The sequence below is a fragment of the Polypterus senegalus genome, chromosome 1 (genome assembly GCF_016835505.1).
Source record: "Polypterus senegalus isolate Bchr_013 chromosome 1, ASM1683550v1, whole genome shotgun sequence".
Lineage (NCBI taxonomy): Eukaryota > Metazoa > Chordata > Cladistia > Polypteriformes > Polypteridae > Polypterus > Polypterus senegalus.
In genome coordinates this window covers 199,795,507-199,819,565 of record NC_053154.1, presented here as the reverse complement: position 1 = coordinate 199,819,565, position 24,059 = coordinate 199,795,507, and the positions used below count along the sequence as shown (strand labels likewise).

The following is a 24,059-nucleotide window of genomic DNA, read 5'->3' as shown; positions in this document are numbered from 1 at the left end:
GTTTTTGTTTACCTTGCATACCAAGCATATTACTTCTCAAGGATTATTTATACATGGTTGCAAGAAACATCACTTGTATGTTGAAAACGTCAAACTTACATGAAAGTATATTAAACGTTTTCTTAATATGAAACGTGTGATTAAAGAAGATATCAAATTTTGCATAAAAATAACGGGGGCATGCCGATTCTGCAGTTTCTTCACCTTGTCTTGTTTGTTTATCCCATTGATAATCGTGGATTATACACGGATACCATGTGTTACTATCCATCCATCCATTTTCCAACCCGCTGAATCCGAACACGGTCACGGGGGTATGCTGGACCCAATCCCTCTAAACATACTGGGCAATTGCCTGCCTTTACAAACGGCACGTAATGAGTAAAAGTGTCTAGTGTTTTAAATAATAATTACGTCACAAACCTCCTTCATGGAGTCAGTAAACGTATATCGCGACAATTAACTGTTTTTTCCTCCAGTTAATAGAACACTTTTCCTGTTACACTGACAGTGTTGTATTGTAAAACCCCAAAGACACTGTAGCTTAGCTGGTCTGTGTATCTCTTTTTAAATGGGCATATTCTACAAATGTAAATAATTACACACATAACGATGTACGTTAAAGTACGATAAATGTACGTGGCTGCTTTCAAGTAAAAGGAGAATGCTGATTTTTATTTTTCAAGAGGCATCTGTGTTACATGCACACATCAGCCGAGCCCTGGAAGTTTATTGGCGAGGTTCATTGTCCTCGAGCTTACTAGCCTAACTTCTACCACGCCTTACGCTGTTTTAAGGACATTTCAAGTGTGTTCATTTACCTATAATCTCACAAAAAAGGTGATCCCATTGCTTGGACTCGTGGCTCGGTCAGCTGACCTGCCCACGTGACTGAACGGGAAGTGTTGCCGGCAGCCAGTTGGACATGGATCTGCAGAGCGGCGAGAAGCGCTTCGTGCTCCCTCTTCATATTTTCATCAGTATACATGTCGTGTTGGGTTTGTCTCTTGGTGATGCGGATCAGTATCGAAGAAAGGTAAGAGTAAATATAAAGATTGTGTAATTACTCGGGTTTCGTGTTAATATACTGGCGGTTGCCGAACTACTCTCGCGATAAAAGCCTAACCTGTTTGAGTGTAGCCAGAGCAGGGCGGCGTTTCACGTAAATAATAAAGACTAAAAAAAATCGTTTGGCGCAGCCAGTAGTTTTGTGCCTGCTTTCGGCTGAACCACTGTTCTGTTTTGCTGAGGTGCTTTCTGTGTTTTGGCTCGTAAGTTCACGTGGGTCTCGTAACGTTGACGGTACGATTCAAGCGACTGCGAGTACTCCTGTGAGCTCGGAGGTGCGTTTACCTTCCGCCCGGAGTGGTTCAACACCTTCTTGTTTTCATCGCTGATGCCGTATTTTTTAATCCTCTTACTATTTTCCCCATAAAATGGATGGATCAACACAGCAAATGGTGGGACTGATTTCTTTATAGGGCTAAAATAATTATAAAGTTGCAGTGGAGTGCTCACTTTATAATGAGTCTCACTAAAAACTATAGTTTAGTAAACTTTCGTTTTCCTGCGACACTGTTTCAATGTTAAAACCCTGGTCCCACTTATATTGTTATTATCTAGTACTGCATATATGTAGGGCTTTAAAAGCCGTAGTGTGATACTAAGTAAAGGGACCTCAGTTATTAATTTAGAAATAAAGAATATCTTTTTATTATCATTACTAGTACCCTAGAGATGGATCTTCTTTCTCCGTGGCCGTGCCTGAACATCAATAAATAAATATGTCAAAACGGCAGAACTCAAAATATTAAAATGCATGATGCCTTTTTAAATGCTACAAACGCAGTTTTGTTTATTTGTGTGTGAGATATATGCACAGGGTAAGCCAAAATGAAGTAGCACATTTATCAAGGTCATTCCGTGAGATAGAGGCAGCCGAGTGGGATGAGGTGGGGGTCCTTTGATGGGGGATCCCTTGTAGTTTTCTATCGGCATCATGCCTTGGTCCGTGCGCACCGTACTTTCGCTGTCGAAGCGTTCTTCAAAAACAACGAAACAGTCATCATTACGCAATTTCCAAACTCGGTTCAGCATTATTCGTAACGGTGACGTCCCAAATCGAGAAAGAATTCTTAAGTGAGTGGCTAAATGTAGACGGAAGGGTACAACATTGAACAGAAAATGTCTAAGCTGTCCTCGGACTGTACGAACGCGTGAAAGCATACACGATGTAAGGGCATCAATTTTGCAGTCTCCTAGACGTGCAGTGCGCAAACTGCCTTGGGCATTTTCAGAACGTATTTGAAGAGGATTTTGCATGAGAACCTTTGGAGAATGACTGACTGATCTTATTTTCCATCCATAAAAAGTGGTGGTATTGCGGGATCGCGCTGAGAGAGCCATAGACAGACAGCGCAAACATTCTGCAAACCGTTCATCGAGATGTCATCATCATGGACAGCGATGGGGAACATTTCCATTTGAATAGTTGTGTAAATAGGTAAAACTTTCGATATTGGGATGAAACCAACCCTGGTAAACTTTATCAGAGACTCCTGCAACAATGAGTGTGTTATAGTTTGGTGTGCCATTGCAGAATTTGGCATTGTAGGCCCATACTTTTTGAGTAGGGGGAGCAATGGTCACCGTCGCTTTAGAACGTTACATTGATATGCTAAAGAAATTTTTGTGGCCCCCATCTGGAAAAAATGGATGTAGTAGATCTCTAGTTTCAACAGGGTGGAGCAACAACTTGTACAGCGCAGAGATGCCTGCAAGTTTTGCGGTAGATGTTTCGGGGGAAGCCGAACCCCCTGCGCGGCGATGTCGGGTGGCCTTCACGTTCTCCTGATCTCACTCCGTGCGATTTCTTCATGTGGGGGTATTCACACACCGACCTCAAAACCTTGAAGCCCTCAAGTACATTATTCGCATGACATCGCCGAAGGAGTAATGTGAACGTTCAGTATGGCGTTATTTCAGTGCCACTATTCTGAGCACACGTAAAAAAATATTGCAAGTGCAAGTGTTGCATTTTGAGGAGAAATTTATTTTGAGCGTACAAAAGCTGAATTTGAGTGAACAAAATTCATTGCTGCGTGCAAAAAATGTATTTCAGTGTTTGCACTTATCCATATACACACACACAATAGCACCCCCTCTCGCTCAGTTTTTTCATTTGCACTTGCTCGCAATGTGTTGATTGCGCTCACAACATATTCTTTCCTTTAAGCGCTCAACTCTCTGTACACCGTTATAAGTGTGCCACAAAACCAACCAATCACAGACTTGGTTTCAAAAATTCTGATTGGCTCTTACGGTCTCCAATCAGCTCGCTAGCTGCTGCATTCCGGAAACAGTCCGAAATGTAGCTAAATCCAGCTAAACTCAATTAAACCCCAATTTGCGGATAATATCTTTAATTATTTTATTTTAAAATATATTATTTGTTAAGACTATCGTTGGTGTAGTACTCTCCCAGTCAATGCCTGGATCCTGAAGCTCCTTCAAATCCACAAACATATATAATAGTCATTATTCCAGAATAGGTACTTTTGGGAGTAATGTTATTTTGTGTAAGCGTTTTTTCCAATAAATACAACAATTTAAAAAGAATGCCTTTGTTTTCATGTTCTTCTTACTGTGATTTACATTAGTGGTAATTGATAGGCAAGAATGTATAAAATCACCAGAAGCATCTCGCAGATGTGCCACAATGAATGCAGCAGCTAGCGAGCTGATTGGAGACCGTAAGAGCCAATCAGAATTTTTGAAACCAAGTCTGTGATTGGTTGGTTTTGTGGCACACTTATAACGGTGTACAGAGAGTTGAGCGCTTGCAGCAGAGAATGTTGTGAGCGCAATCAACACATTGCGAGCAAGCGCAAATGAAAAAACTGAGCGAGAGGGGGTGCTATTGTGTGTGTGTATATGGATAAGTGCAAACACTGAAATACATTTTTTGCACGCAGCAATGAATTTTGTTCACTCAAATTCAGCTTTTGTACGCTCAAAATAAATTTCTCCTCAAAATGCAACACTTGCACTTGCAATATTTTTTTACGTGCGCTCAGAATAGTGGCACTGAAATAACGCCATAGTTCAGAAATCGTCGCGAAGAATGTATCACTAATGATGGCCACCACCTTGAGCACGCCATTTTTAAAACACAGTAAAAAATCTATTTTGTATCCCTTTCCCTGTGTCATAATGAGATGTATTGTATCTTGTGTACACTACAGTATTGCATTAGGTTTCCATCCTGTCGGGTTTAAAAGCAGATTTTTGTTGTGTTGTATATTATTGTTACAATGCATACAGAGAACAGTGAAATTCTTGCTTGTAATGTTGTGCCCTGTTCAGCAAACATAACCTTAATTCGAAATCTTTGTCTTCCATAGCCTTAAACTCTGCCAAAATATTTTCCTTAAAAGAGAAACAGAATAAGATAAGGCATTGTACTGTATATGTATTTGAGTGTACTGGGTTGGTTGAGAAAGCCAAAAACATCTCAATCAAAAGGCCAAGCCATTGCAATGATTCAGCATTTATTCATCTTGGAATACTTAAAGAGGTTATTTAGTGTGTGTGAAAAAATGTATTTTGAAGGACTAGCATTCTATCCAGGACCAGTTCCTGCCTTGTGCTCAGGTTGGTTTCTGCTCTACAGAATCCTTCAGTGGATACATTGGTTCAGAAATGGGAAAATGGATAAGTATAATTGCACATATTACTTTACAGTCTTTGGCACACATAAAATGGGGCAGAAATCTGTAAGATGTTTGTTCAGAGAGATAGTTGAGTACTAAGGACAGCATGCTGATGAATTGTCTAGTGTAGCCTGGACACTGCCTACCTATAGTTTGCACATTCTTGTCTTTGGATACTCTGAGTTTCCTCCTTGTAACTGTTTATCCGAGTCAGGATTGTCTGGATCCTGTGGTTATCACTTTGGTTGCTAGGTGAAAATCCAACATTACCATGTGTGCTGTGCCCACCAATTGCAAAGCACAGTCAAACAAACTGGGCCAGTTGAGAATGATTCATAATTGTTTTGGTTATCATTGTAGGTTTCTTTGGAGTTGAACCCTGGCCTTAACAGCACCTCCTCGGCTCCTCTTAATGTAAGCATCCTCCATGTGAAGGCGGTTGGAAATAATGATACACTACACATCATCTTGGCCAGCCTTGGACCCCCATCTCTACTGCTGGTTCACACAGGTAGTTCAGACACACAACTCAAGATAGACTGGAACCGTCTGATGACAGAAAACTCATCTCGCAGTGTTTGGGTCGAACCAGTGAGCTCGGTGTTGTACTCCCGGGCACTGCTGTTTACTAAGGTAAGTCGTACTTTTTAAAAAAGATTGTATTAAAACAACATGGATGTGAGTGTAAAATGAAGCAATGCATAAGGCAAGTTGGCAACATTTCATAATTTTATTGTACAAGTATATACAGTAATTCACTATTTATTTTAAATCAAGATGTATTATTGACATGTCTGTCTATCTAATGCAATATGGAAAAAAGGAGTTTTTAGTAGGGTAGGAGTTAGCAGTGCTCCTTTGTTGCTCCAGCTACACACCACATGACAGTCTCTGTTAAGTTTAAATGTTCTCAATGGATCTGTGTGGAATTTCCTTCAGGAGATAACCATGCCCTGCAACGGGCTGGTGTCACTTTTGAGTCTTGTTCTTATTTTTATCTTAACACTGCCAGGATGAGCTCTGGCCCCAGAGTGATGTATGGGTATGTCCTTAGGCCATTCCTCATGTGTAATATATTTGACACTTTACAACTGTACATCACACTCCAAGCTTTGTAAGGTATAATCCATAAGTTTTTAGTCAACTATTTATTGGATATTGTACATGCCTTTATTCAATATGAAGCAGGATATAATTCATTATCAAGCAATACAGTTATTGTTTTTACTCTAGTTTTTCAGCTAGCACAGAAACTATATATTGCTGCACACTTTGTGCTTAAGGTTGATTGTTTTCAAGATTGATTTTAAGATTGTAAGTTTTTTTTTTTTGGTTTACTTTATTGACACTTAAATTGTATGGATTATGGTTTGCTTTTCTGAGTTTGTCTTAGATAAAGGGGTCTGCTAAATAAACAATAACAATATAATCTGATAATCTGCTGACCTTTTTTGTCTAACTAAATGTTCAGTTTTATTGTTGTTGTTTTTCTGATTTATTTATTTAAGCTTTATGTAGTGCTTCTGTCCATTAGCAATTCATACTAATTCATTACGTTTTCCAAATCCAAGCACTTGGCACATTTGAAACACAAGCAAAAGTCAACATTGACACACAACATAGCAATGAATAAGGTTAATGATGAGAACCAGAACACTTGATTATTTACTTGCTAAATAATCGTGTAGAAGAGTCCAGTTTTATTATGTAAAAATTATACACATTTATCTTAAATTATTTATTCTGAGCCTCATTCTTGGTTGTTTTGGCGGAGAGAAAGTAAATTGATTTTGTAGCTGTTGCATAGTGTTTTAAGCATATTTTAAATCTATTGATTTATTTTTACAAGCAAAAATTTTGATTGATATAACACAGCGCTTGCCACCTTATGCAGCCGATTGCTCTAGAACCATTACTATGTGATTATGGGTTCACTTGTCTTTGCTCTGTGAATTCCAGTTTCCTTTCAGAAAAAAAATGTTTTCATTGTTAACTTCAAGTTCTAAATTGTTGCTGTGCAAATGTTTGCCTCTGTGGACTTCACAAAGGAATGGTATTGTTTTCAGGGCTAGTACATTACTGCTGAGTAAAGCAGATGTCAGCAAAATGTGTGAATTGCACCAAAAGCATTTTTCACTTAATCTGTGTGGTTTGTTTTATTGTAAATCTACAGCAGTATCCATATTATAAAAGTACATGGCTACCACATCTAATTCAAATCTGAGTAATCCTTAAGATCATTTTTAGTGTTATGATAAATGGCACAATGTTTATTCATATATCTTACTTCAAGTTCAGGCACAGTTCTTACCTTCTAGTCATAAGGCTATTCAAATGAGCCCCACATGTTGACAACAGCATGAGCCTAATTTACTGTGTGTTTCTTAAATACAGTATATTGTGGTGTTCAATATCTGTTGTCACTACTGTCACCAGTCTGGTGGAGGTATGTAATTGTAAATCTCTTTGTAGTTTGTGCACACGAGAATAAACTTGAATATATTATCTTGTTTTGCCAGGTTTGGGAATACAATGATGTGAATGACACTGCCGACTTTCCTAGTGATCCATCAAAGTACATGTTTCCCCCATACAACCTTGAGGAATTTGTTTGGGATGACTTGAATAAAAGTTTGGACAAGACTGCACATACTGCCAAGCTGTGTGGCAAGAATGTTACAGATCAGTATTTTGTTAATGGCTCCATCTGTTTCAAGGTAATGTAAAATCTGTTTTAATCTATTTCATTTTATTAATGATCAATAATGAATCTGAGTGTTTATTACCTCAGCTGTGCTTTTTGATTATTTAAAAATCCATTGGTAAATTAAGGACTGTGAATATCCCTTGTGTGTATGTATATATATGCGTATTTGTATGTATGTATGTCGTTCATTGGGATGGCACATTTCCATGAAACAAATCTTTAATCGGAAGGCAATGTGAAACTTGCCAACTGCAGTTGCTAATCTTGTCACCTAAGGATGTCAGATTTCATAATTAGGAATCACAGGGGATGGCAAATTAGATCCATATTTAAAGACTTTCCAGCTCAGTTTCACATTTCTAAAATATTGTGAGCTCGTCCCTTTTTCTGACACTCAATAATGTGTTGCCTGACATTGTCAGTGCTATACGAGTACCGTTCAGCTACAGTGTGTGTTTTATCTTTTTTTCCATTCTGTTGTGGCTTGTCAAGCATGGGACCTCAGACAGACAAGCTGTTCCATGTAGCTGCTTTAAATGGACGGTTCTTCACAGTGAACACTAATTGGTTCTCCACTCTCACATAAACGGGAGTCTCCAGCATGTTTTATATAAATATATACATTTGAATAGTCATCTCCCTTCGTGACTTGACCTAGCCATAAATTGTCGAGATAATAAACAACTTAGCATGAGGAGCTTGATAACTAGGGCTGCAACTAATGATTTTTTTGGTAGTCAACTAATCGTTCAATATTTTTTCCGATTAGTCACAATTATTTCATGCCTGACTATTTTGATGCCTGTGACCTGTGGTTGCACATCTTGTTCTGGGCTCCAGTGCATGTCTTACCTCATCTGCTCACATATGTCAACCTGTGAATGTCACCCTGATGTGTCTGCATTAACACGATTAAAATTAATAATAATCAAATTAAATAACAACCAGTGAAACATGAATTCGAAAATAATTAATGTTTTATATTAGTGTGACCATCGCAATAAAAAAGAAATGCATTAAACAATACAAACTAAAGTGTACATAGTCCTTAAACAAAAAAAGTGCATTTAACTTAACCAAAAATGGCCACTGGTGTGTCTTAAAGTCCAAAAGTTTGAATAAAGCTTCAGTACAAATAATATAAAACAATAATGTACAGTTTTTATAAAAGATTCAGTTCATATATTCCTGATTGCAGTGCAGGAATGTGAGCATTTCGACATGCTGTGGTGTGAGGCTGGCTCTCCTCTTTGAGACAATGTTCCCAGCTGCTGAGAAAAGACACTCAGAGGGAGTACATGTAGCAGGAATACACAAGAATAATTTTGCAGACAAAGATGTTTTAATCATCACACTCTGATGGAAAAGTGTCGTATGTTATCACATCATGTACTATATTATGCCAAAATAAAAAATAACGGACTAAAATGTGCAACAAGCTAATTACTGATATACTCCAAAACACAAGTTACCTAATGTTAGTTAGAGAGGGTTTACTATTAATATTATACGAGAAAAGAAGCAAAAAAAACTAGAACGGCTCAGCTACTTGTGTTCACTCTTTTACTATCAAACACGTTAGCAAACATAACTGAAGTTGTATGCACTTAACCATTAAACCTCAGTAACTGGCTAGAGTCAATTTCCAGTGCAATTTGGCAGCACGCCAGAGTTGATCAGTCACTACATATATTTGTTGAGCGGCCAGCATATCAGCCCTGCCAGCCCCTGCAGCCTCACTGTCTCTGGGATTGAGCTGCTGCACTAGACGAGCCTGCAAGCATCAGCGTTTACCTCTGTGTGTTTTGCATGAAACCAGTTCAAGTGTAGTTGGTTCTGTGGTTAACTTGATTTCATCAATGGCTTCAGTTGTACTTTGAACATATAATAATAGATTGCTGCAGTAGTTTTTAAAATAATTTTTTATAGTTCATTTGCAGTAAAATGATCAGTGTTGCAGTAATTGTGATGCTCTTTGCATGGAAAAAAAATAAGTGTTCCATTAAAATTTCACATTTTCTTTGTGAATTGTGACGTTTACTTAAAAAGCACAGTTTAAAAGTATTTGGCGTCCAGGAGTGCATTAACCCCCAAGTATGTGTCGGTTTAAGGGTTAACTGTCATTGTCAAAACCTTGATATACACAGAAAAAAGCTCCGCTTTGCATAATCTACTTTCAATTCTTTTTTTTTTTTTCGATGAAGTACTCCCACACTTTAGAAAGTTTCTTTCTCAATTTTTTTTCCATCTCCTTCCCCCTCCTCTGTCTGACCCGCCATTGCAGCCACATTTATTTTCCTCTACATTCTTCTTCTCCTCAGACGTTCTTCTTCGTTGGTAGGACTGTGTGCAGTCTTGACAAACAATAACAAATGATACTGCGCCCAGACATTCATGTAGTCTATCGCAGTTACAAAAACCATTGTGGTTCTTTGTGACCAGAGCTTCTATTGAAGGTTCTGTTTATGATGCGTTAATGATTTTTTGTAGTCACCGTCGTCGATTACGTCAACTAATCGTTGCAGCCTTATTGATAACTACCATTTACTTCCAGTACCAAAGTTAACGAAATACTGTATTGTACCATAATGATTGGAATTTTTTTGGTGTATTCTAAACAGATGGGGGGGGCAGAACTTTGTTTTAGGAGCTAAAACTTGTCTAACTTTATGTAAAACAATTTCCCAATTAAAATCCACATATTTCATCTCACACTAGCTGGAAGAATTAACACTGTTAAGATGAATATTCTTCCTAAACTCCTTTTTTTATTTCAAAACATCCCAATATACATTAATAAATCATTCTTTAGGCAATTAGATTCAACAATAACCTAATTTATTTGGAATTCAAAACATCCATGCATCCGAGCGACCTTACAAAGACAAAAGGCTGAAGGTGGCATGGCTCTACCTAACTTCCAGTTTTATTACTGGGCAGCAAATATACAGGCGATAAGAACCTGGACACAAATAGAAGAACATACACAGGCATGGACCGCAATAGAAGTAAAATCCTGCAGTACTTCTTTGTATTCCTTGCTCTGTGCTCCAATAAACACACGCTATCGGCAATATACAAATAACCCAATTGTGCTCCACTCACTTAGAATCTGGAACCAATGTAGAAAGCATTTTAAGACGGAGAAGCTTCTTTCTGTGGCCCCTCTGCAAGAGAACCATCTCTTTCAACCTTCACAAACATATGCAGTTTTTAATATCTGGAAAAAATTTGGAATTAACTTGCTTAGAGATCTTTATATAGACAACGTCTTTGCTTCCTATGAACAATTACATTCCAAATTTAACATTCCAGCTACATATGTCTTTCACTATCTTCAAATCAGGAACTTTGTTAAACAGAACCTTCCAGATTTTCCTCATCTTGCACCCTCATCCATGCTGGAAAAATATTGCTCAATCTCAAGGACTTAGACTCCATCTCTGCAATATATAAAATCATTTTACAATCCCTCCCTTTCAAAGATCCAAGAGGACACTGGGAAAAAGATCTCTCAATTAATATATCAGGAGAGGAGTGGAAAGTAGCAATGCAGAGAATTCACTCGAGCTCCATATGCGCAAAGCATACAATTATACAACTCAAAATTATATATCGAGCACATCTGTCTCAACTAAAACTCTCCAAAATGTTTCCAGGGCATGATCCAACCTGCGAACGTTGCAACCAAGTTCCAGCCTCACTGGGTCACATGTTCTGGGCCTGCACCAAATTAACATTATTCTGGACAAAAATTTTTAATTACCTTTCAGACAGCCTTGGACTCACAATCCCTCCTAACCCATTAACAGCTGTGTTTGGGGTTCTTCCAGAGGGGCTTCAAGTGGAGAAAGACAAACAAATTGTGATTGCATTCACTACACTTTTGGCACGCAGACTTATTCTGATAAACTGGAAGAACCCAAACTCTCCTCTTAGAGTCAGTGGGAAACTGATGTGTTATATTATTTGAAATTAGAAAAAATCAAATACTCAGTTAGAGGATCCGTACAGACATTTTTCAAAACATGGCAGGATCTAATCAGTAATATTTTAAAATAAGTTCATGAAGCATAGAGAATTTATTAATTTAGGTATGTTTAAAAGCTGTAAAATTTTTATGCCGTTTGGCTTGCTCTCTCTCTCAGGGGTGGGGATCGATCTGTTCTTAACTCAATTTTTCTTTTTGTAAAAACTTGATTGCTTTGTATGGAGTGCAATAAAATTAATAAAAAAATAAATAAATAAAATCCACATACTGTATGTAATTTTTGCTGTGTAAACTGCTGGTTGGATGAAGTGTATAGAGTATATGTGAAAGGGGAAGCGTATTGGACCCTGGGCTGCGGCTTCCTGTTTTGAGCTGTATTTTGGTTAGTGGTAGAGAAGTACTGCATTTTCAGTAACACGTAAAGTATACAGTAAAAACATAACACATTTTCTTATAGGTCTTTCAAGTAGCAAAGTATGCACACAAATAAGTACAGTGCAAAAATACTAGTGTCATGCCTGTATGTCATCTGACATACAGTACAAAAGAGAGAACTTTGACATTGTAAAAATAATGAACGTAATGCAACAGATAATTGCATATATACAGTAAACATTAGACACTGGTGTCTAAAAATAAAATGCTTAGCATAAATAGAAAGTGTATGTACTGAAGTGTTTTGGTACAGAGTTTGTATGACTCCATGTGACAGAAAGGGAGATGGGAAGGGGCAGTGAGGTCTCTGTAATTCTTACTATCACACTATTTCCATACAAGATAGAAATGCAACCTTTTTTGGACATTGCCTATTGTGCACATATAGAAAGAGCTAATAGTCTTGATAAAAAGCTTGAATTTCCTCAATCTCCTTAGAAGTGAGGTGCTACTGTGCCTCATTCACTAAGGATGTGGTACAGAAAATCCATGAATGGAAGTTCCAGTTAAGCAGATAAAAAACCTAAGTGTTTATGAATGTGGACCTCAATGGATCTGAAACGAATTTAGTTTGCAAATAATGTGGCAGGTAGAACATTTCAAAGCAAACCTGTTCAGTGTTAGACAAGTATTTAGGTACACCTTTGACCAGTAAGTCAGTAAGGAGCCTGGCAGATAAACTTTGTCACTTGTTAGTGTTTACTTTGGTTCAGCCCATATTGCCTGTCTGCAGTATCTGTTCTTGAATTAACAACTAGCAATATTTCTGAGGATATGTGGGCTTTATTTAGTTGTCGGTCATCATTCAGAAAAAGTTGAAAAAAATTCTGCATTGGTAATTTTGTCGTCTCTGAAGCATTCTCATATTGTGACCACTTGTGAAATATTGTGAAAGACATACTGTACATCACTTTTCAGTTTCACTTCAAGATACTTACGAAGCAAAATTTCAATCTTTGCATGTTGTTTCAAATCTATTTAAAATGAAATGCAAATGACTGTGCTTTGACACTGTACATCTTTCTCATTGTGTATTTGTGGTCCTTTTGAAATGTCTTTAGATTAATAGGCAATTTAGGAAAAAACTGTACATTTTTGCATTTTTCCCTCCAACAGACTGCGCAGTTCCAGAGTGTTCTTTCTGATGAAACTTCTGCTCAGATATAAACATAATTCTGTTTTAGAATGAAAAAACCTTTTTTTTTTTTGTAATTTCCATCCTTGTTGTCCTAAGATATTAAACCTGGTCTAACTAATGCCAATATATTATTGACGGCATATATTTGATGTCAGATTTTCTTCTATTGGCAGCCAACACCAAACCCCAAATTCACAAAAAAAGAAATGCTAGTTTTATGATAAAAATTACTGTATTGAGTAATACACAATCTCATGCCCTTAATGAAATTTTAACTTTTGTTTTTTTGTAGTCTAAAATCAAATCAAATTTTCAGATATAATGGCCTTTAGTGGAGACCATATGGGGTCCAACGCTGAATAGTAGCAAACAATATTTAAAAGTTCTTAAAAACACCTTGTTACTTGTGTTGCTTAATGCGTAATATCCATTGTATCAGAAAGTTTATCTCTGTTCTTCATTAAAAACATGAGATTAAAAAGTATTCTAATCCATCACTACAAACAGGGTAAAGCAGCAAATGAGGAAAAAAATTGGAATGGAGTATTCTTTTAATACCAACACGATTTAATTGAAAAACAAATTGGTTTTTATGAAAAAAGGATAAAACAGTCAGGTAAGTTCACTCTTTAATCATACAGGGAAGCTCCTTTGCTTGTTATTGCAGAATGATGGACTTTAGATTAAAAACACACGATTACAAGGCATGCGCTAACCATGTTTTGTTGGATCTTCAGTCAAAGTAGCCCACAGTGATTCCTGAAGACCATAGCATTTTTTTTTTCTCAATGTGAAAAAAGTACCCAGAGAAAGAAATACTGAAATATATCCTATGATTATTGTGCACCTAGACAAGCATCTCTACATGTCTTTATTATTATAAAGTATGCTTAAAAACAGTGGGAAAACTACACTGAAAAATTGGAAAGAAAGCAATACAAGCCTATTTCAAGAATGTACGTATCTTTTGTAATAAATGTTATTTAACCTGCAGCAATAGAAGGGTTGCCAGTAATGGATTGTCTTCCTGCTTCTTCTTTGTTTAGATTTCAGCCTTTGATGCGCTAGGTAGGGATGAAAAGTGGCCCTGTTTCTTGCACAATGCAAACTCCTCCCAGATTCAGTTTGAAATTGACAGGGTGTTACCACGGTCTAACAAATCAAGATTTGGGCTGGAGCTGGTCTCAATAGAAGAGAATGGTGTCCGAAGCTGGATAGACACAAAACATTCAATTGACGATGAGTACACTCCTTCAATCTTTCAGGTGAGCCTTAGGTTTACAAGTTATCAACTAAAATTTAAGTCCGTAAATAATGTTGTGTAATAAAGCTCTGTTTACCCAGGCAGAGTGCATGTTGAAACTTTTTTTGGCCACTGGAAGAATATTTCAAAGTCAGCGGTGATTGACTGCTTTAGGCAGGTTACAAATGCTAGCCTGTCCAATAAAATATTTACATATATGTTTGTTTGTGTATATGAGGGGTGTAAAGTGTGAGTGTGACATATTGAGAAAAACTAATGAGTTTATTGCTTTTTTTCAATAATTTATATGAATGCTAATGCACTTGTCATAACTTTTACAAAGTATGTCTGTGCCGCTCAAATGTTTTGTCTTCCTAGTGGTACCACTCTTTTGTAGCTGACTTGACGTCTTCATCATTGGCATAGTGCATATCATGGAGGTAGCCCTGCAGATTGGGGAAGCAGGTGATAGTCACACAGGGCTAGATCTAGAGACTGGGTGGGTTTGGCATTTCTTTGAATTGATAGTTCTACAGTATAGCCTTTGCAGTCCCCGACTGTGTCAGTGGGTCATTGTCATGAAGCCGAAGGTAGGAGTGTTCAATAGCTTTCCTCACCGCTTTTCCATCATTGACTGTTACAAATGCCAAAGCAAATCAGCTTAATATTGACCAGTTATCTGGTCCTTTCAGGGCATGTAATCAATATGGAATACACTCTTGGAATCATAAAATCTTATTAGCAATTGCTTGAACAGTGTTGAAAGAATCACCATCCTTCTTTATTGCCCACTGTTACTTAGACTTTGTGTCAAAATAATGTGTCCAGATTTTATCCATAATTGTGAAAAGCTTCTTAAATTTGTTTCAGTCTGAACTTGTTAGCTTGATATTCTCCTTGAGACGTTCAATGCAGTGGTGCTGCACTACCCAACATAACAAAACTTTACTTGTGTAACTTTTCATGAAGAATGGATTCAACTGATTTATAACTAATTTCTATAATGTCTGCTTTGATCTCTCACAGTGTCACTCCTCAACTCTCCATTACAATTCTCTTCACTTTCACAGCCTTTTTCTCTGTTGTTGATGTCAAAGAATGGCCAGAAATTGGAACACAGGATTTCTGCAACTGTCTCTTGACTATGGCACATGAAGGGATATGAATCTCTAGCATTCAAACAAAGTTGATTTTTCTGATTTTTAGCATTTAATTTGTCTTGATTCTGAATTAGGAAATGAATGCACTATAAATCAAAAATGCTAGAAACATGTAATTCATTTATTTTAGCACAAAGGAGATGAAAAATGTTTCCATAGAACACCCTTTTCAGGCTAAGAAACACAACATTTTAGTCACCTGTCACATTTTTTAATTATCGTATATACTCAAGTATAAGTCGGGTCTTGAAACCCAAAAAACTGTTCATAAAATCAGACCCGATTTATACGCCTGTTCAAAAATGCGACACTTACATTTTTTTTTTCTATCTTCTTGCCTCCTCCAATCTCTCATCAGTTTCAGGCGCGTTGAATTTTGTTGCAGCAGCACAGTTACCAATTTCTTTCGCTACTTCAACGACGTTTAATTTAAAATCAGCCTTATTTTCTTCCGATCGAACACTCCATTGTAGATGAGGGATGCTGTTACGATGAAGGTGTATGAGGATGTGAGACACAAAAAACACAAATCAGTGCAAACGCTGCTTTGGAATAGTTTGGGTATTACCATGTGGTCATGTAGGCATAATACAAAGAAAAAAAAAAAAAGGCTGTCGGCTCCTTGGTTACTCCCTCAGGTGGGCGTTAACATATCATAATCTCTTGGACCAATAGCGTGAGTTTTCAACATTTGACTTATATGACCGACATTATAAAATACCAGAAATTATACGGTAAAAACAAGTCCTGACTTATCCACGAGTATGTACTTTATATTAAAGTTAAAATAATGAACCCTTGACAGATTTTTAAAATGTACATTATATATTGAATCTCTTCCTAAATAAGTGTATTGATGAAACTGTTAACAAATATCAATTAGACACATTATTTCCTAATCATTACTTGCCTTTGAGTAATTTATTGATATGTTTTAAATTTGAAGTATGGCAATGAATATCTTGCAGTAAAAAGTTTTAGTTAACATGACTGTGTTCCGCACTCCTCCTTCACTATACTGTTTTTAACCACTGTGTGTTCTAGTAGTTAGCTTTTATTATTCTAATTTAGAACAATGAGAACTTCCCAGCTATTGTGAACTAGTTTTTCAGTTTATAATATTCATGATTATGTTTACTAAAAGGAAACTTTCTTTAAAAAGAAAAAAAAAAAACTGTTTTGATATTTGCAACATCATGTTTTTAGAACTGCGATTTTAACACTTCAGAATGTTGACAACAAAAAGCTATATGTTAAGAAACTGTTGCCATTCTTAAAGCATACAAATGATTAGACTCCTTGTTTGATTTAAAATTCTTGACAATAACAATTTTATCATTTAAAAATGTGCTAGAATAATGCATTTTCTCAGTTTCCTGCAGAAGAATCAATTTAAGTGAAAATCATGAAGAATGTGTCAAATAAGCTAATTTCAGAATTTTTATTTCTGTTATTCAAGGTTTATAACTTGTTGTCAGTAAAAGGAAATGGCAGTGGCCCAGTCCTTGGATATACTCATTGGAAACCAGTGGCGTATCGCAACAAAACTCCTGTTTTTGAGCAGGCCACCCCAAGTCATCATACTGGACCACAGTCTAAGTTGTTCTCCAACCACTGGGGACTCCCAATAGCTTTCTTTGGGAAAGACGTTGAGCCCAAGTACACCATCATGTCTGTCAACATCACCTTTGGAATAGCAGGGGAACCCTACTACAATGAAACCTACTACCTCAGCTGGTAAATGTTTTGCAACCATTTCACATTTTCAATCAAAATTTAATATTAATCACTCACTAAGCATAACTGCATCCTGTATCTTTTGCTTCGTCATGTCATTGGCTCAAAATTCAAGAAATTAAATTCAGTTGACAGGAATGTCATAATTTTCTTTATCTTCTTATACAATATGCTACCGTGGCTGTCTGTTTGTCTGTCTAGGATTTTAAATCACCTGTAGCTTGCAAACCTGTTGACCTGAAATTTGGTACACATATACTACGTGACGTCTACTATCCGCTTTTGGGGTGATGATTGACCTCCAATGTTATTTCTCTTTTTATTTTATTTTATGGTAGAATCAGCTCTCAGCAGCGGCCAGCAGGGTGGCTGTGTGGCACATGCGTACAGGTGCCGTTCTCATCCCTACCACCTTTGCTGTCACTTCCCCTACCTCTTCATATCTTAAATCATTCTTAAGGCAGATTGAAGACTTAAGTGCCAGCTTAAGTGAAAAATTAAGGAAAACGTACTAAGTAACTGCAACACAAACACTGACTTAATGAATTTTAACGCAAAAAGATGCAGACGAAAGAAGAGAAGAAGTGGGCTGATAGGGTGGAGGAAAGAAGAGCTGCTCAGGAAGCAGCAAGCGCATCAACCTCTGAGCAAATGAATGCTAAACATACAGAGAAAGAGGAGGAAAACTAGGAATGCTCAAGTCAAGTGTGTTCGTGCAGTGTGCCGTTACTGGTTATCAATAATTTCAAATTGTAATTAGCTAAGTAATCAATTATAAAATATACTGCAAAAGAGCATTTGCAGTGTGTTTATATAACTGAACACTCTTTTTACAACTTCTACGCGGTTCCTAAGAATACAAGCAGTATGCTGTCTGTTACCTGGGGTGTGTGAGTGGCAACGGGAGCAGTTAAGCTCATCTCGCTGATGGTAAGGCACAGTATTTATGTCCGTGAATGTCCTGCACATTGTTATTAAAGTGTAGAGTAGTTTTAGCCTGCAGGTCCATACACATCTAGTTACAAACATGAGCGTGTTTGTGAATACTTTTTGAATTCATTTGTACATTTAATACCTTAATGCGCTTAGTGTTTTGTTTTCTGTTTTTTATGGCCAATGTAGTAACTGTCCTATTTATCTTTATACAGTTAAATTGTCAGAAACAAAAGACCTGAAGAGGCGGATTTCAAGTTTAGTTCCGGGGAACCCCCGTGGCTGCAGGTTTTTGTTCCAGACCATTTCACCTCTAATGGATCTTGTTGTTTTAATTTGCTGGTCTTTTTTCTTCCGATATTCTACATTTGCAAAAATGAAGTGGTTACAGATTTACAATAACAAAAAAATTTTGAAATATTTGTGTTCTTGTAATAGCTTTAAATGGTTAGCTCTCTTTTGCCATTTTCATGTGAATTAACATTTTTTGAGTGGAGTTTGCCTTGTTTTGTTTTCAAATAATGTCAGTGGATGATAAACCGTGTAGTCCGGGCCAAATGACACTCAATAATCCTGAGAGGCTGTAACTATTTCAGTGTCAGACCTGTTAATGTGCTCTGCAGTAAGTAATGGCTGAGATAACTGTAGCAAATATCATGATGATGATAACCAGTGAAAAAAGCAAGAGTCGAAAAACGCACCAAATTATCATTAATCGTTTATTTAGCAGATGTCTTTATCCAAGGTGACTTACAGAGGAAGTTATAATACATTCAAGAATGATTAGAAAAAAGCATCGGAGAACAACGATAAAGCCAACCACGATGGAGCAGCAGTACTATTTATTATGTACGGTAATTGTACCTGCAGCTGGAGAGAGTTGGCTAAGAGGAATATCCATATCCCAAACTCTTTGTCAGTACAAGAGGAGCTATCTTCTAGAAGAGAAACCAAGCAGTTCCAAAATATTTAATAATAAAAGCCATTTTTTAAAAGACGTGACTATGCCTGAGTAAATTGGGTGCAGTTTGGATAGCCACATTGTGATCATTCCACAGCTTTGAAGCAAAAACGGAGAAGAACTGTCCAGTCTAGCCCATCTGTGGAAGAGGAAGGATAGTCAGCAGATGGAAAGGCAGAACAGACTTCCTGAAGATTTCTTTTACAGTCCCTGCTACAACAGATTCTTTCTTTCTTTTTAAGATGACGAGAAGAGCAGCGACCACAAACAGATGTCGGCTAGAACTTCCTCCCAGTTTGTCCACTAAATTCCGTTGGCCATATCAAGTTTACATTTGGAGAAGCAGTTCCAAAACTGGAACTCTTAAAATATGAGTGGTTGGAAAAGGCTTCTGATGTTCTGTTTTAGACACTAAGGTCAGAGTGAGTCTCAGAATTGCAGTCCGTTTTTTTATAATAGGTAAACTGTTTTATATTGTATTAACTCTTTGAGGGCTATATATTTTTTCCAAAAACATAGTTTCTGAAAAGCAATGGTTTCACACAGAAATCAACATAACATCTGTTGCTGGCATGCTGCGGCTACCGGTTTGCCAAGAATGTGCAGCAGGCTTACTGCCAGGCTGTCTTCGCGTGGCTGGGGCAGCAGCAGGGGTCACGGTCGCATGGCAATCTGGTTTCTACCTCTTCCCATTGTTAAGTGGCAGTCCTCCTGGTGAACATTGCCGTAGGCGTGTAAGCTACATGAACCTGTTTAGCACCACCACGATTAGCTGGGGACCAGTCAGTTGGAACCTCACACTCGTTTTCGATCACTTGTATCAGAATTGGAAGCCGACAAGTCATAATCCAGATCAGAGATAATAGGCAAAGCTTCGTCCACGGAGTGTTTTGCTTTACGCATTCGCTTTGATCTCTCGCCATTATGTCAGTGCCATTTTTGCTCTTGTTTGCACCATACTACTCACACAAGTGCAGGAAATCTCGGTCAAACCAATGAAGCTAACTTTACTTCTAGCAACGAGAGTCCAACTAAAACATAACAGTTGGTTTATAGTCGATTACCATCGTCAACTCCTCCTTTTGACAGAAGTCGACATCAGCCCTGAAAGAGTTAAATCTCTGTAAAGTTGTCTTTCAGATTTTCTAGCATTGTATCACAGGTTGCCTTTTAGTATGGCACCATACTGGTTGTGTCATCGATGTGTATGTGATCACTTTATATTTCGTACCAGATTTTATCCTGTTGTAAAATGATAATTAAATTGTAGACCAGATTGTTGAAGGCCACATCTCCAGATTTTCATTTATATAATTATAGCAGTATGGGGGCAGTTGGTGGTGCGCTTCATTAAGACAGTCGCGTAATGTGACACACCCAGCAACTCACTCCAGTAAAGTTAAACGGGTTTGATGTTAGGGGTGGGCTGTGTGTGCCCGAGAGCTGACAACCAGTAAGTGGTCATCCAGAAGTACAATGCATAGAATGCAGAAACGAGGAACAAACGAACATGGGTGTTCTGGACCTTTTGGACCTCGCAAACATACAAGAAGCTTGTCTGTGTGGTGTATTGTGTTTGAGGTACCATGACAGACTGGTAAAAAGAAAAACCAAGTGCAGAGATTGTGGCTGTACTTGCTGTAGCCGTTACTCCTTCATACAGCAGTGGCTCTGTCCGGCAACACGTTACACTGGAAGGGCAGCATTCAGTTGATACATTAGATGTGCTCAGTTATTTTTAGTCATTTAAACTGAGATGATCAGCGACTGCAGTCAGCAAGTCTGACATAGCACACGACTGGAGGTCACGTAATATGACATCGGCTTATGGCCAGCTCGTGTGTCTGTCCACTCTGAGGCACGTGCTGCACTGCTTGTTGCCTTTGCTGCCCACTATCTTAAATCTCAGTAGGCCTGTCGGGCTTGTACTTGTTTAAAGTGGAGACTGAACTGATTTCAATTTGCTGCTGCTGCTCCCTGGTGTGTTGTGAAGTCATATTCCTCATTGGTTCTTTGCATCAGTGCACTCAAAGAACTGACATGGAAGTGTTAATTACATCATCCCCATGCATACATGCTTTTTAAAGGTTTACCAAAATCCACTTTTGTAATTTGTGCATTAACTCCAAAACATAGAAACTGGCAAATAACAGCTTGCTTAAATAAGGTAGAATTCCAGATAAAACCAGATGTTGGACGGGATGAAACCCTTCAGCCACAGTGGACCACTTGACCTGAACTTGAGACTCATTGCTGATTTAGGTGGTCATTTACTAGTGTAAAGCTACTGGATATTTAAAACAGTTGCACTTTCCTATTTTGGATTATCTTCATCATATTGTGATGAGCAGTGCCAATATCTTTTGCCTTTCTGTTTTCACAGGACATCTCTGGTAGGCATTGGCTCTCCCCCCGAAGACCCCTTTTCAACTCTTGTGATCTGTATTATAGCTGTAGGACTGGGAGCACCAATGGTGATTCTGCTGATGGGCTGCATTATAGTGCAACTGAAGCGTCGGAAACCAGTGACGCCACCAGGTTACCAGCCTATAAACTGACATTGTTCTTTATTGAGCCCAGTCTCTCTGGCGTCTGTCCATGAACTGTACAACTTCCAGTGTTATGGACAATCCTGTAAAAAGCACATGTCCACAGTGTTGTTTACCAGTCAGGTCCAGCAAATCTGCAGTTAATACAAGAAAGCAATCGGGCATTTCAGGAAACTGTGAGCATTCAGTTGATATGCATGTGCTGCATTGGGAACAATGGTAAAAAAAAAACAAAACAGTTGCACTTGCTGATATTGTATTGCTTAATGTAAATGTTAGTGGAGACTACTGTGCTGAAGAGCATTTTTGTTAAACTGTAATCTTCTTTTCCTTAAGGGGAAGTTGAGCAAAGTATACATTTTAACAGACTCTTGGTTTTTGCACTTCACCTAAGCTCCTGAGATGCTGCTTTCCGTTCATATACTTGCATTTTGTTGTGTACTGTACATCGTTCTCAGGTGAATCCCTTACATTAAACTTCTTTGATTACCATTTTTTTTTCCTGTCTGTACATACAATAGGAAACCATAAATCAGGTTAATGTTCTTATAATGGAGATACCTATTGTTCCAAAGGTTTAACATAAACAATGTGCAGTGTTGGCATATCTGTAATTAGGAATACTGAGATGAATAGAATTATATATCTTTACTATGTTTTTGTGAAAAGAAACAGTTATTCTTAAATCCAACAGAATGTTTGTTTTTGTTTTTAAATCGGTTTGAATAAGGAGCTTAAATGCAGCACAATATGTAGATCTCTAGACTTATTTTTGTTCTTCTGCTGCCGGTGACACTAATGCATAAGGTTTACGGCTATTCTTGTAGCCTGAAAAACAAAATGGCTGTTCATTTGTGATGTCAAGTAGATGAGGTTTGGGTATGGGGGGTGTAGGGGGTGTCGATCTACCCAACGTATTTCTCCTTACATTCAGCTTTCTGGCTTCTAAACAAAGCACATAAAACACATTTCATTTCAGTGCCTTGCACAGTTTCCTGAGCACTTTACCTTGTTTTATCCATTTTGCAAGCTTGAGTTGTAAATGTGTAAATGGTTTTTATCAAGTGCAATAAAACATTTGTATACAACTCTGTATGTGTGTGTGTGTTAAGAAAATAGTTTAGCAAGAATAATGGTAGAACTTTGGGTGAATTAAATAGCTCACTTGGTTAGAGCCCAGAAAATAAACTTTATTGGATTCTCCAAAAGGTTACGTATGCTGCACACACTTTGGACAACTGTATTACGTTGCGCTCTTTGACCAGTAAATGTGTCAAACCCCAGGCATGAAATTCTTCGTCTTCCTCAAATCCTAAACTGCAGAACAGCAGGAAGCAACCAACCCAAAGTGTAGTCTTTGTACCTTCGAGACTTTTATTTTTAGAAATTTGAACTGATTTTATGTTGTTTGTGTCAGATTTGATGCAACACAGAAATATGTAGACAATCACTAATTTATTAGATTTGTTTTATATTAGAAAATCAAAAATGTATAAAAGAAAAATGCATTTACAAATGCTCAGTATCCCTGTACACCCGCCCCCCGTTTCTAATACACATTCAGATTACTTTATTTCCACACAGTAGATACAAAGAGCCACACTTTCAGTATTTTTTAGTTTTTCACATCGTAGTGAGTTAATCAGAATATACACAATCATTTGTTTTGAGTAAACTGTATGGAAAAAGGATTACCAGACAGAAAAATCTAATAAATCAGATTATGATTTGAATTAGTGATGCACCAATATGAAAATTCCTGGCCGATACAGATAGCTGATTATTTGGTTGGGGGGACTGTTTGATGGATCTGTTGATACTGGATAAGTTTATTGGTGAAAGTGTAATAAATGATATTTGCAAAATATGAAAAGGTGTATTTTCTGATATCAACCCTTGGCATACAAATAAACAGTATGAATTGTATCATTTTATAATATCACTGCTCTCATTTTAAGTCACTGGACAGTCACTTAAATTTAGTGTAGGCAACATTAATATTAGTTTAATAAACAAAATATACAGTCTCGGAGTTGTATATTTTATTACTTAACTGCTCAGTTACTAGTAAGAAGAAACTGCTATAACCATTAAAATGAACATACTTCCATTGAGACAGTAACTGCTTCGGCCATGGTGCCTAATTAATGCATTGGGTAGGATTCATTTTGTGGTCATCATCAGCCCCTTTGCCCAAAAACCCTTTCAGTGATTCCAAAAGGGGGATCACGTCCACTGCAGGTGAATCTGCTGCACCCGTTTCTCTTGTAATTTGTTCAAATGGTAAGAGATGTATAGTTAAATGTTCCATTACTGTCCACTCATTAAGTGTCAGAGACACCTCATAATCTGTGGCGTAAGCAGCAAGTGCTCACTGTTTCTCCAGTAGACTTTGCATCATGTAAAATGTGCTACTCCATTGCATTATAACATCCTGTTTCTTTTTATGTTAACCAAGTCCGTGACACTGATGAAGCGAATGTACCGTGCACG

The 24,059-nt window shown here is 37.6% G+C and overlaps 1 protein-coding gene across 1 annotated transcript; it reads left to right on the top strand.

The window, feature by feature from the left end:
- Window positions 1-865: 865 nt before the first annotated feature.
- LOC120537746 (glycosylated lysosomal membrane protein) lies at window positions 866-22,659 on the top strand. The gene is made up of 6 exons (XM_039766914.1): window positions 866-1,036; window positions 5,073-5,345; window positions 7,232-7,429; window positions 14,030-14,248; window positions 16,846-17,123; window positions 21,401-22,659. The coding sequence occupies exons 1-6, from the start codon at window positions 926-928 to the stop codon at window positions 21,573-21,575; spliced, it is 1,254 nt and encodes a 417-aa protein (XP_039622848.1). The 5' UTR covers window positions 866-925; the 3' UTR covers window positions 21,576-22,659.
- Window positions 22,660-24,059: the final 1,400 nt, after the last annotated feature.

Bases quoted from the DNA above. Each gene is read 5' to 3' on its own strand.
- LOC120537746 (XM_039766914.1), top strand. From the start codon at position 926: ATGGATCTGCAGAGCGGCGAGAAGCGCTTCGTGCTCCCTCTTCATATT. The intron at 1,037-5,072 runs GTAAGAGTAAAT...TTATCATTGTAG, and splicing joins CGGATCAGTATCGAAGAAAG to GTTTCTTTGGAGTTGAACCC. The intron at 5,346-7,231 runs GTAAGTCGTACT...TTGTTTTGCCAG, and splicing joins GGGCACTGCTGTTTACTAAG to GTTTGGGAATACAATGATGT.